General features: G+C 34.6%; 1 protein-coding gene and 1 non-coding gene across 2 annotated transcripts; both read right to left on the minus strand.

Moving 5' to 3' along the window:
- Positions 1–4,865: 4,865 nt before the first annotated feature.
- LOC146994396 (uncharacterized) lies at positions 4,866–8,478 on the minus strand. The gene is made up of 2 exons (XM_085827218.1): positions 7,278–8,478; positions 4,866–5,222 (listed from the first exon to the last, which is right to left on the minus strand). Exons 1-2 carry the CDS (start codon positions 7,663–7,665, stop codon positions 5,179–5,181), a joined length of 432 nt encoding a protein of 143 aa, XP_085683344.1. The 5' UTR covers positions 7,666–8,478; the 3' UTR covers positions 4,866–5,178.
- Positions 8,479–13,258: 4,780 nt separating this feature from the next.
- On the minus strand, positions 13,259–13,420 carry LOC118198938 (U1 spliceosomal RNA). Its single transcript, XR_015044210.1, has one exon. It is a non-coding gene; the product is annotated as a U1 spliceosomal RNA (small nuclear RNA).
- Positions 13,421–13,622: the final 202 nt, after the last annotated feature.

The raw sequence follows: 13,622 nt of genomic DNA on the forward strand, positions 1-13,622 counted from the left end.
ACACACAAGGAAAACAAGTTTCAATAGTCCGCGCGCAACTGCGCGGTACCACAATAACTTAAAATGTGGTTTCTTTTCGTTCTCACGTTTCGTGAAAGCCAAATAAACAATCCTTGAATGCAATTACCAAACATATTTTTATTAAGGAAAATTAACAAACGGCAAGCTATTTTGAACATGATGTGTAAATCTCAGTAATGAATAAATGGCAAGCAATCAAACATAATACAAAATAAAGCAGAAACAACAAAAAACGCAGATTCAAGGAAAAAGTTGTCTATCATGAAATTAGACTTTAATCACTTTCGAAACCATAAAAATCCTTTTCACTACGATCATCATCGAAAACGAGAATATCGTCATCACTACTGTTTCCGTCATTGCTAGTATCACCTTCTTCGAATAATGCGTCGTCTTCCGTTCCGTCAAGAGTATTACTGATTCCGCACTTCTTAAAGGACTTAAAAATTACTTCAGCCTTTACGTCCTCCGTAGACTTTTTTACCCACTCGCACACTTGTGAAATAGAGGGCCGCTTCATCCTATCTGAGGGTGTGATGTGGCTCTCTTGTCCACTTGTTCCATCGTTCTCGCACTTTTCCCTTAAATGGCTTATTCATCGATACATCTAAAGGCTGCAATTGACTAGTCAGTCCACCAGGAATGACAGCTATCTGGGTTTTTAAATCTCTCGCTTTATTCTTTACGGTTTCATTTCTATGGGTGCTAAACTGATCCAAAACCAAAGGAGAGGGTTTTTTTTAACCCCTTAACTGCCGCGGGCGTATATATACGCCTTGCTCAGCCGATGCGTTAACTGCCCCAGATGCGCAGCCGATGCGTTTTGCGAATAATTTTAGGTGTAGCAGCGCAAAGCAAATGATAGCAGTTTGGAAGGACGTATATATACGCCTGGGGCAGTTAACGCATCGGCTGAGCAAGGCGTATATATACGCCCGCGGCAGTTAAGGGGTTAAGAGTCCACCAGGTCGCCTCGCCCATACGTTCTGTAACCACAGTTTCATTCCAGCTTCGTTCATCCAGCCTTTCGGATGAACGTGAACAATTACACCCGTTGAAAGTTTTTCTTGCGGATGAGTTTTTTTTTTTTTTTTTTTTTTTTTGAATATGTAAAATGGCGGTAGTTTTGTGCCATCAGCACAACATGTTAGAACTACCGTATATCGGGTTTTTTCATGACCTGTGGTTTTTTACTGTTATTGATTTAGACCCTTTAATACTCACAGTCTTGTTGGATGGTACATCAAATGTGAGTGGAATTTTATCCATATTTCCTATTTGACCGAGCTCAAAAGAAGTTTTCTTGCGTGCATTTATAACAAACCTATGAAATGCTAGTATTTTTTCTTCATAATCTGCTGGCATTTTCTGTGCAATAGTTGTTTTTATGCGCATTGATAAGCCTTGCCTTTTCATGAACCTGTAGCACCAGCCCTCAGACCCTGAAAAGTTCTGATTTCCATGTTTTTCTGCAAATCCTTTGGCCTCGTTGATTATAATTTTAGTCGAAACACTTATCCCAGATTTCCTCTTAACTATCACCCACAGTTTTACGGCATTTTCAAGTTCAGGCCAAGATGATGCTGGGCATCGAAGGTTATCTATTTGTTTTTTAGCAGTTTTCAGTTGATCTTCCTGCTCGCCAAGTACGTATCATTTTTTCGGTAGGTGGTGGACCTTGCTGCTGCTCTGTTTCCATGCACTTTGGCGTAATTTAACACTCCTAGTTTATACTGAATTGTATAGCTTAATTTCTTTTTTCCTGTAGTTTCTTAATCTCCTGTTTTCCAGGATATTTTTTTTAAACAAATAGTTTTAAGCACCGATACCGACACGTGTGTCGGCTGAGTCAAAGAAAGTCTATGTAAAGAAGGAAAGGCTCCATAGACGTAATGTGACCGTCGAACCTGTTCGAACTTCGACATCAGCTTCGAGCTTTGGCGCTTTTTGGCGACAGATATTTCACGCATGCGCAAAATAATTATGACAGATGTAGAAAAGGTTATAGGTGTCTAGACCTTTATCCGGGCTAAAAATAGCATTCAGTATTGAAAGTTAACCTGTGTCCTTCACGTATACGACGCAGGTAACTTTTCTGAGACCAAATTTAGGAAAAAAAGGGGGTCTTATATGCCGTCAAATACGGTCGTTTTATAGAAATAACTTTAATATTAGCAAAAAATAGCAATAGTTTTTTTTCGTAACTCAGATACATAGATAGGAAATTTTTTTTTATCTGATGTCAAATTATTCGCAGACTATGACACTGTAATAAATGAGGTTATAAAAATATCCTCAGGCAATAAATTAATGATTAATTGATGATTAAGTGAATTAATTGATTGTTTAAGTATTTGAAAACAAATCTTTTGGATGAAATAAAAGTTTATTTTTCACTTCCTTGTACGAAGTAAAAAGGAAATATTGTAATCGCGAAAAATTTCAGGTCTCATATTTCAACGAAAATATTCAGTTTGACCGCTATCAAATGCAATTTAACGATGTTTTTGAGTGACATCTGTACGAAAGGACAGAATAAAGGACTCTTTTCCCCAAAAAAAGTTATAAAAATGATTTAAAATAAAGATTTATAGAATTACAGAATTATAGAATTATAAAACAAAAAAAAAATAAAATTATTTAATTTAAAAATCTTAAAATAAAATTAAATTATAGAATTTTTCGTAGCGTCTGTGCGTACACGTACGTACGTACGTATCTCGCATAGCTCAAAACCGAGTAGCCTCAGAACCTTGAAATTTTGTATATAGGATTGCTATAACAAGTAGATGTCCACCTCGTATTTTAATTACAATCGGCCGCACCCAAAGTATATATATATATATATATCCACTCAGTTATTCGGCTTCGTGATGTCAGTTTCTTTATTCTTATATGTTTGTAAATTGTGCATTTTTTGCTTTAAAAATGATTGAATTGTGTTGTTCTTATCTTCCCGTTAAGTTTTTTTGCCTTTAATAAATCTACATGCAATATTTGTAGAATTATCAACAATTTGAAAGCTGTTTAAGTGCGGTTATGAATATGAAGACACAGAGCTTAAATTGCGCCTGAGCCCTTCTTAGTTTTGGGGACATATTCTAATTCTAGTCGGAGCGCACCGGAGCCCTGAATAAGAAGACTCCGGTACTTTTATATGTAACGGAAAAACTACTTTAGTAGAAATTTGATCTAGAAAATTTTATTTTTAGTAACAAAATTATATAAAAATCGCTCATTAAATTTTAATTTATCTCTTTACATTTTATTTAATTATTTTAATCTTTAATTACTTTAATAAATAATAAAAAAGTAATTGTTAATTAATTAAATAATAATTAACATGTTAAATAATAATTAATAAATATTAATTATTAATATCAATTAAATAATTGTTAATTAATTTGATACTCATTAACTACTTAATTTTTAAATTATTAATGATTTTAATAGTCATTTTCTTTATTTATTTATTCTTGTTCCTCATTCGTGATGGTCTTTCATAGGGCTCCGGCACTTCTACTCTTAGAAATTAAGCCCCGCATAGACGTTCTTTGCCCCAGGTGCAGCATCCAGGAGGTGCTAAATTGCTGATACAAAATTTTAGAATTAAATGTTTTCCATTCTTAGCAAAGAGGAGGGGGGGGGATAAAATCTTCAGTTGTCCCCAGGCACTGAAAAGCCTAGCTACGATTCTGGTTACTTTCTTGAATGTTATGGATATAAATTTCACAGAACCTTAGTGTAGGGTTCTATGGAACACAGTTTAAAAAATATTATCTTAAAATAAACTTCTTATTATTGCATTGTGATGCCATGCTTATCCATTAATCTGACTGTTTAGTGATAATGTATATATGTTAATAATATTCTAAGCTCTAGAATGGCATCACAAGTCTTCCATTTACTAAACTTTTCATGGGAAAATGTTTTTCTAATATTCTTAAATATTCCGGTTAGTTGAATGCCCGATAGTCAGGTTTTATTTCAAATAAATCTTGGCTGCATGACCCAAATATGGCAGGGCTAATATTAAAATGATAAAGATCAAGTTTTATTCTTTATTATATGGCTGCTGTGCCCATCTATAATAGTTACACTGTGGTAATTGTGATGTAAACTTCTTGTCGCGTGGCTTTAAAATGTTGTTGGAAGGCGATTTTGTTATCAAGTATTCAATATTTTCATTTCTGTTATCCTAGAATAAGATAGGTAGTATGAGGAGGTATATAGTATGTTGCATAGATTTTTTAGAATACGATGGCTTTTGGATTTTTTTCACTCTTTTAGGGCTTATATACCATATTATGAACCAGATAAGTTTTCAAGTTTGGTGAGGTAATTTTATAACTGTAGTCTGAGGACACGAAATTTTAAGACTTGTTATGAAACCGCAGTGTCATCGGCAAATCATATGACTGCTATATAGAGATCTTTTGAAAAATAGGGATTATAATGTTGTATGACAGCGCGGTACTTTACAACACATTTTGATGTGAAATACAACTACTACTATTAACATATTCTAATGTAACTCAGTGAATTCCTTTAAAGACTGGCTGGGTCCTCATGAATGAAGTCTTGAACCTGAGAGGCCTTCACTTCTTGTTTTATGTTTTCCCTTGAGAAAGCTTGATTTCAAGTTTAGTGTGGCAAGTAGTGGTAACCAATCGATAAAAGCAATGAAATAACTTATATTAGCTATTTTAGAAAAAGTTATTTATGTTTAAACAATTCTAGTATACTTTATTAAACTTATGGCGCTTTTTTCTGACTGAATACACACTGTTGCAACTCCCAGGGCTACAACGTGCAGGTTACAAATTAAATAATCACAGCAGGGATTATTAATATAAAGATTTAATATGGATATCTCACACAGGCTGAAAACATTACATTACTCTATTCAGTGCATACATATAACTGAGTGAAAAAGAGAATTTCCCCGCTTAGTTCGCAGTTAAAGAAAAAGTAAGAATAATAAAAAATAGTCCAATCAGATGCCGCGCTCCTTCTGTTGACCTTCGCCGAACCGTTATGTAATCGCCTGTCTGCAGCCGCCGTCTCCAACATTCTCCCCCTCTTTGAATCGACTTCAGGTTGGCTCAAAGACATACAGTATCTGGTCGAAGAGATCCAATTTCTGAGGCACCTTGATCACACGTCCAAATCTTGACACTTTAGCACCTTGCAGGATGTTACTAGAGTCAATTGAAGAGTTATTAGAATCTGAATGCTCATCACTAGAAATAGAAGAAATAGCATTAGTAAAAGAGTTATCGTATATGGGATCAGTGGGTGTGTCACTTAACTGCACTTCTAATGGAAAGACTCGCTGAATGGGACGAAGCAGCGTACCAGCTTGAGTCTTCAATTCTACAGTTCTCACCTTGTCATCTTTCCCAGGAATTAGTCGAATGACCTTAGCTAAAGGCCAATACATACGTTTATTGATGTCATCTCCTATTAGGACAATTTCACCCAACCGTAGAAGTTATACCTGAACTACAGGAAATACAGTGACCTGGAACATTACTTTTCCAACCCCGTAGGTTAAAACATCCCCAAGCCATTACTTCTGTAGCCTTAATTATAAAATTTTCTTGCTGTTTGATATCGTGAACCCCAGTGACACAATTGTCAACATAAAATGACTGCTTTAATTTTTGGGTCACATCGTCAAACTCGGCAGGGGAATTATCCAAGAGATGCTCTATCGATGCAGAGAGTTGGAACGGAGACGAACAAACGCCGAACACCACTCTGCAGTGGGTTCTTCAACAGTTGGAAGAAAACACCTCAAATAATCTCTGTGTTCTGGGATAATACTCAGTTTAAGAAATGCTTTTTCTATGTCCGATGATAAACCAACGGAATACAATCTAAACCTGTCAATTATATCAGGTATGAGTTCAATTAAGTTCGGCCCTCTATATTTAAACAATCATTTAGGGACGGTTGATTTCTCTCTCGGGCTGAAGCGTCGAACACCGGCCTTACCTTCATTGTCTGACTAATATGCTTTATAACAGGTCTATGGGGCAAATAATAACTCAAATTATCAACTTCAGTTTCAGGCACCTTTTCTATTACTTTTAGGTCTTCCCATTGCTTAAAAACTACCTTATATTTATCTAACTGATTTTCCTCATTAATTCGTTGAGACATTCTTTGATGCCTTTTAAAAGTCATAGACTTATTGCTAGGTAACAGAATTTCAGATTTAAAGGGTAGTGGCAATTCATATCGGCCATCAGGAAGAACATTTAAATTCTCTTTAAATTGCTTAACGGTGTCAGAGTGAGCAAGTTTACGTTTAACATCTTCAGTTGGATCTGTTATGCCAATGGCATTCAAATTCCAGAGTTCAGTTACGCTAAAATTAGCACAATGCAACGAAACTACATTATTGCACAAATTATTTTGTAGTAATGCTGGAATAGTAGCTGAAGTAGATTCTTTAGATAAGCTGTTTACTTTACCAATCACAGTGTATCCGAATTTAGTCTCAACTACAGTTACACCAGAGTTCAGTTTCAGAGAACTGCCAGTAATAATGTCCCCAATGGCATCTGCTCCTAAAAGCAATTCAATGTCATATTCCTTAGCTTGCAAATCAGACAAGGTAATATTTCTTTCTTTTAATTCTTTTAGGGTATTGGGATCAACTACTTTTGGAACACATCCACATATTTTGTTTTGAGAAAGTATTTCAAAGTTATGGTCATAAGTACCCTCAAAATTTCTTAAATAACACTAAATGGGAATGAGGACGTGTCTCTCTCTCCCCAAACAAACCGTGGATAATGTTTGTTTCGATTTAGGACGCAGTTGCAAAAACGCGATAACCCTTTCTGAAAGATAAGATTTCTGAGAACCACTGTCCAAAATCGTACGAACTGTAAGTTGTCTACCCTCAAAAACTATTTTTAAAACAAGTGTTTGCAAATACACATTTTCATTAACAGTTGACTGATTAGACAACACATTACTGGAAATAACAGTACTGTCAGTTTCATTTGGCTTTACAGGTTCGCCATTTGAGCACATAATGGTATAGTGAAATCTATCACATGTTAAACATTTTACTTTATTTTTGCATGCCCGTGAACTATGTCCAACTCGCAAGCAGCGAAAACAGGCGCGCTTTTGCACCAAAAGTTTTCGTTTGTCTTCTAAAGACATTTTGTGAGCAGAAAAACATTCGGCAGAATTGTGGGATTTCTCACAAAAAATACAGCGTAAATTTCTCCTACCTGTATTGTCTTGAACATTTACCAAGGCAGCAGCTGTAGAGCAACCCGGATCATCACAATGGTGAGGCGAATGTGCAGAATGTGAAGCTCCCAACCCGGTACGAGCGAGCTTAATCATTTCCTCACTTTGCACTTCATTTCGAAGAAAGCACAAAAGTTTATCCAACGAACGCGCACTATCTTGTTGTGACGCAGTATCTTCCATCGAGCGGCTTCTTTTCCACGCACGAAGAACAGTCTCTGGTAAACAGGACTCAACAAGTGGCTCTCTAAATTCTGCAACTTTTTCCTTAGTTCTGCTGAGACTTTCAAGAGCCATAAGCTTGCTCTCAAATAAATCATAAAGTTCAGCTAAATCTACTTTAATCCTACCAGCAGCATTTTTCATTACTATGGAAAGTAGATCCCGTACATAAATCTGAACCAAAAGTTCATCTCTCCCGAAGCGTTCTTTAAGTTGTGCGATCACCCTTTGAATAGTTTTCTTTAGTTGGCGGAAAACTTGTTACGAGTCTTGACGCTTTAGAATCTGCTACCACACATTGTAAAAGATATTGAAATTTATCTTCATCGACAATGGAGAGGTCGTTGTGAATTTTTTCAAACTGGGACCAAAAAGCAAGAAAGTCTTTCGGTTCTCCACTAAATTTCCTCAATTCAAGTTTCGGAAGCTTGAATTTCCTTTTTTGCTCGGTTGTTGTTTTTTCCGTAACCGAATTTCCCTTCTTTGCATTTTCTAACAGCGAACAGATCAAGCAGAACTTGTCACGGTATTCTTCTGCTTTCAAAAAATCTTCGGAATATTCTTCTTCAAGAGCATCATCACTCAGCTACAAATTCGAAACTTCTTGAGTTGTGTCCAAACGTGTGAATTTGTCTTGAATCTGCCGAAACAACGTACTGACTTCGTCACTTTTTAAACTTTTGTTTTCGATCTTCTGAGCTATATCGTTGCAGCATACCGTAAAGCAACTTTCGTTTTGCTTTCAAAACTTTTACATCCATATTTCATCAAAAATATAAAGTAGCGGACGCCAAATTTACTATGTTGCAACTCTCAGGGCTACAACTGCAGGTTACAAATTAAATAATCACTGCAGGGATTATAAATATAAAGATTTAATATGGATATCTCACACAAGCTTAAAACGTTACATTACTCTATTAAGTGCATACATATAACTGAGTGAAAAAAGGGAATTTCCCCGCTTAGTTCGCAGTTAAAAAAAATAAGAATAATAAAAAATAGTCCAATCAGATGCGGCGCTCCTTCTGTTGACCTTCGCCGAACCGTTATGTAATCGTCTGTCTGCAGCCGCCGTCTCCAACACACACTATGTAAGAAAAATTGCTCTACCTTTCCATAAATAATGCATAACAGCCCTTTCTAAGCAATCGACAATTTAGTAATTGAAGGAAATTCTTTTAAAATTTTGTGATATGGTGTATCACTAAACACAGTTTTTACTGAATAAATGTCTGCATTTTTCACGCAGCCGACGTTATTAAACTGCGTTTTTAAATCTTTGAGACATTTGTTTCTGAGATCAGGCACCAATTCAAAGAACTGGAGAAAATCTGCTCCAAGATCTGCTACTAACACTTTTCGCTGCTAATTCTTCTACTATTCATGTTTATGGTCAAAAAATACTTTCTTTGGATTTCAAATTAAGACGACAGTTTACATGGACTTTTCTTATAGTAAATGTAAACCTTTACATAAATAATGCATAACAGCCATTTCTGCACTCTTGTTTTGCTTAGCATTTATGTTTCCTCAGATATTGGGCATCATTCAAAACTATTTAAAAGTGAGAATAGCTTGGATACAAAATATACAGACAGTTTTTTCCAGAAAATTCCTGAAGGCACGTAGGTTTGAGGAACACAGAAATGTGGGATATCTTCTAGGAAATGCAACTATCATTGCTTCCTCATTTTACTTATGATGTATACATCTGGACAAGCTGTAATACTCAAAACAAGAAAATTTTCAAGTCCTAGAATTTTTTATGTCAGATTTTTGTCTGAGGTATAAAATAGTGTCAAAGTATATAAAGTTATTAATTCTTTGTTTAATGAAATGAAAATAAGTTCGTGATATTTGAAATTTCACTATAGTACAATTTATTAATCACTAGATGGCAGCACATGCCTTTCCATTTAATTGCTTAATGGGCGGAGTTCATTCCCTTGTATACGCCTTCCAACAATTTGGCAATTTATGAATGGTTTCCAACATCGAATCATGATTTTTGATAATGCAAATATTTTCTAGTTGAAAGTTTCGATAGAAAATTTAAAATCTGTGAAGTGAATCTTGGAGGTGTACTTCAAAAGTAAAGTAAGCATTAATTACGGAATTTGTCGTAGTTACTAATTTAGTTGTGCATAACTAATATATTCTATTTAGCTGTTTAACAAGTTCATTTAAACAGATGCTTGAATTTGTAATTTGTATGTAATTTTTATTTGATATAAAGGGAGTTTGTGAAATCTATTCCACAGAATTTCCGAATATATTCTCGAATCCAAGAGAGAATCTTTTTCTGTGAAATTCTAGCTGTGAAATACGTGACGATAGTAAAATACACAAAATGCCTATAATAATAATAATAATAATAAAAAGCTGTATGCTATCATTAGTAGGTAGTTGAATTTTTGCTGTATGCTCTAAGTATGACTGCTAAATGAAAACTAACCAAAATATGTATCACTCAGGTATAGTCAGTTAGAAAATTTAAGACGCGAAAAAAACTAAAAATGGGAGATTAATGTATAATTATATAAAATGTTGCCTTTCTATTCCTGTTAAAGTAAAGAAGGTTTATCGTTAAATTTTAAATAAAAGTGCTTTATCATACAAGCATTTTCCTTCTATTCTTGCAATACTTGAAAGTATTTCTTCGAGATATTAAAAAAAAAAAAAAAAAGAATTGTAAAGATTAAGCTGTGTTCAAAAGTGTGAAGGAAAAATGCAAGGCTAAACTTGCATATAACCCCATCTTCTCGCCAACTCTATTCTTACTCGCCAAGTTGCAGATAATGCGCCAAATATGGTAGCCGTGCCAGAAACGCTACAGAAGGCCGGAAAGACGAGAGCATTTACTTCTTTATGTAGTTTTTTCTTTACGTGGTGCGTGTGCCAGAGCTCTTCTTGTTTTTTGTTATGATTAGTTTTTTTTATTTAACATTTGCTTTTTTTCTTTAATCTTAAATATTGATATTTTGTTACCATTTCAGTGTATTATTATTTATTGTATTTAATTTTATTTAATTTTATTTCATTGTAACATTTAATATAGTTTTTAATTATTCATTTTGATCTTATTCATCTTATTATTGTATTATTTATATATTATTTATTTAGTTATATTATATTTCATTATATTTCACTTTACAGATATTGTGCTATTATAAAAATTATATTACATATTTATTTTGATTTTACATTCTTTTACTTATTGTATTTTCATACATTATTCTAACTGTAATTTTATATTAAAAACTATTTAAAGAAATATATATTGTAGTAATATGGCACCACTAAAGAGTATAATAGAAAAATATCAAAGCATTATAGCCAATTCTTGTCAGCTGCCAGCCATTGGTAATTGTTTGGGGGAAAATGATAGCCCCACTAGGCTATTCTTCGTGTTTCTGTGCACAAAGCAAGACATTTTGCTTGAATTTTTAAAAGAGGCTGAGCTAATTTAGAGTAGTATGCTGTGTCCTAAATGCAACTGTTCGATGGTTCTAAAAAATGATCCCAAACTCTCAGATGGCATAACATGCTACTGTGGGAAAAAAACAAATAACAGCAGTGTTTGCTATGCTTCAAAGACTATTCGAGTATCATCATGGTTTTCAAAAGCAAACTGACCATAGCTGAAATCTTTGTGTTGACATATGATGTGCTCGAAAAAATTGCTACATCAAAGATAATGAAAGAATATGGTTTTGGATCAAACACAATGGCCTCCTGGAGCCAATGCATAAGAGAGACAATTCTGAAGTACATTGAAATGAACAGCCAGATGATTGGTGGACCTGGTAAGACAGTTGAAATTGATGAAAGTAAATTTGGAAAAAAAAAGTATCATCGGAGCCATCATGTTGAAGGGCAGTGGGTGTTTGGAGGTGTTGAACGTGATAGTGGAGACTCTTTTTTTGTGGCTGTGCATGATCGTACAGCACAAACACTTATCAGTGTTATTCAAGAGTGGATTCGTCCAGGAACAACTATAATAACAGACTGCTGGAGGGCTTATCGAAGCTTAGACACCCTGGGATTTGACCACTTAACTGTAAACCATAGCATTTCATTTGTGGATGAAATTACAGGAGCACACACTAATACAATTGAAGGTACATGGCGGCATATCAAAACACAGCTACCCCAATATAACCGAAATGGAGACTTTGTTTGTATTTAGCAGAATACATGTTCTCGAAACAATGTGCAGCAAAAGAATTGGACATAGTCCCAAAATTTTTAGAAATTATTCGGGAAATTGAATGGTGACTTTTGCTTGGTTAATCAAAAGCATCATTAATAAGTATTTGTGTATATATTAGTATTGTGAATAAATTTTTGACATATATGATTATAAGTTTTCTAAATTTGCATTAAGGAAATAATTTTATGGTGGAAATCAAGGTAAGTGGTCTTTTTTTGTGTGTGCATATGTGTGCTTTCTCAAGGATAAAATATACTGAAATTTATTCGATGTTCTTCAAAAATAATTTTGCCACATCAGGCAATTTTTCATAAAATTAGGGAGTATAAAAATTTAAGTGAATAAAATTGAAAGGAAATTTCACTCTCAAGAATGGTTATTGCATAAAGTTAAATAATTTTAAGGATTTGAATCAAATAAATTGTTAGTCATTGAATAATTTCTCCCATTAAAAATGATAAATGCTACAGTTATCAAATCTTATTGTCTCTTGCCATTTTAATAACACTGGAAATCTAATAATAAAAATAAAATCCGAGTGTTTCATGCGTGAAAATTCAATTCTACTGCTTACATCAGGTTGCCACACAGTGTTACAGATTGGCAAGAGTTTTGGCGATGTTTACCGTTGGCGAAAAAATGGGGTTATACGCAAGCTGTTCCAATTTTAATTCAAAATAATGTAAAGCTGGGTTAAAATTTAGAGATTACATTAACTTTACACAGATAACTTCTTAGTATATTATTACTAGCAACATTATTAATACTATTCTAGTATTGAATGATCAGAAATTACGCTGGATATATAATCCTGAGAGTGATGCACCATTAAAAAGGTGGAGCTTCTGCAATGTTTGTTCAAATTGTATTCCCGTGTTTATGCACCAGTAAAACACAGGTTCTACCTTAAAAGTTTCACATCACGTGACCTGCAAAATATGCTATCTTATCGTTCTCTTGCGATTTGAAATAATTTGAGACTTGTAAATATTATTTCTTTACGTACGTCTCTATCTAATCAAGTTCACCTTCATTTTCTACTTGTATTTACTTGTTTATGCACCAAAATTGTTCTGTAAAGTAATATAGATTCGATCTTGAAAGTTTCACGTCACGTGACCAACAAAAATTCTACTTTCACCTCCAGCGATCATTTGGATAATTTTACTCTCCTCACCACATCGCTTCGATGCCATTATTCACTCTCACTTAAGTAACAATTTCATATTCATCCTCACAATTATTTTACTCAATTATGTTCGTCCAGTTTTTTACAAAACTTCAAGACGTTATTAATCCTACAGCCAATAGATGGAGACACACTCGCCTTCCTCTGCACCCAAAGAAGAAACAATCACCTTTTTTAGAAACATTTATGCGTACTATGACTGCCCCAGTAGGAGTGAAGACCCTTGAGTCGAATAAGTCGTCATTACCGAAATTCATGGCGTGTGTATTGTGTTGAAATTTTAAGGGGACTTCCCGTTCTAATGGGGATTATTATTTCTATTTTTCTTAAGATCAGGGACGGCGCGAACGCAGTCCCAGCTACCAAAAATTATGCACCCCAAACAACCGCAATTTGCGGATGTGGCGAACGTCAACCCCTCGAAGTGCAATGAGAGGCCTCTGCTCGGGGGAGCCTCCTTGATGATCAAGGCGTCCCCAGTGCCAGGTAAGTATGCCGAAAATGCTTCAAGAAATATTCTAACTCATTTGTCTTTATAAGCATACTGGTGGTAGCAAAACACGTTCTAATATGTATTGTGTCGATAGATGGCGCAGACCATTGTAGTCAGTTTCTAACATCAGAAATACGAGTTGCTACCTTTTGCAGGATATTCACGGAGGTCAAAATAGAATTTATTACCAAAGAGAGTTGAAA

This window comes from Stegodyphus dumicola, chromosome 11 (genome assembly GCF_044657685.1).
Source record: "Stegodyphus dumicola isolate Sdum_Otavi_A_Nest chromosome 11, ASM4465768v1".
Taxonomy (NCBI): Eukaryota; Metazoa; Arthropoda; class Arachnida; order Araneae; family Eresidae; genus Stegodyphus; species Stegodyphus dumicola.

What these genes read in the sequence shown, in the direction of transcription:
- LOC146994396 (XM_085827218.1), bottom strand. Translation starts at nt 7,665, where the DNA reads ATGAAAAATGCTGCTGGTAGGATTAAAGTAGATTTAGCTGAACTTTAT. An exon ending in AAATGTTCAAGACAATACAG is followed by an intron (nt 5,223 to 7,277) that starts GTAGGAGAAATT and finishes AATTGACTCTAG; the next exon opens with TAACATCCTGCAAGGTGCTA.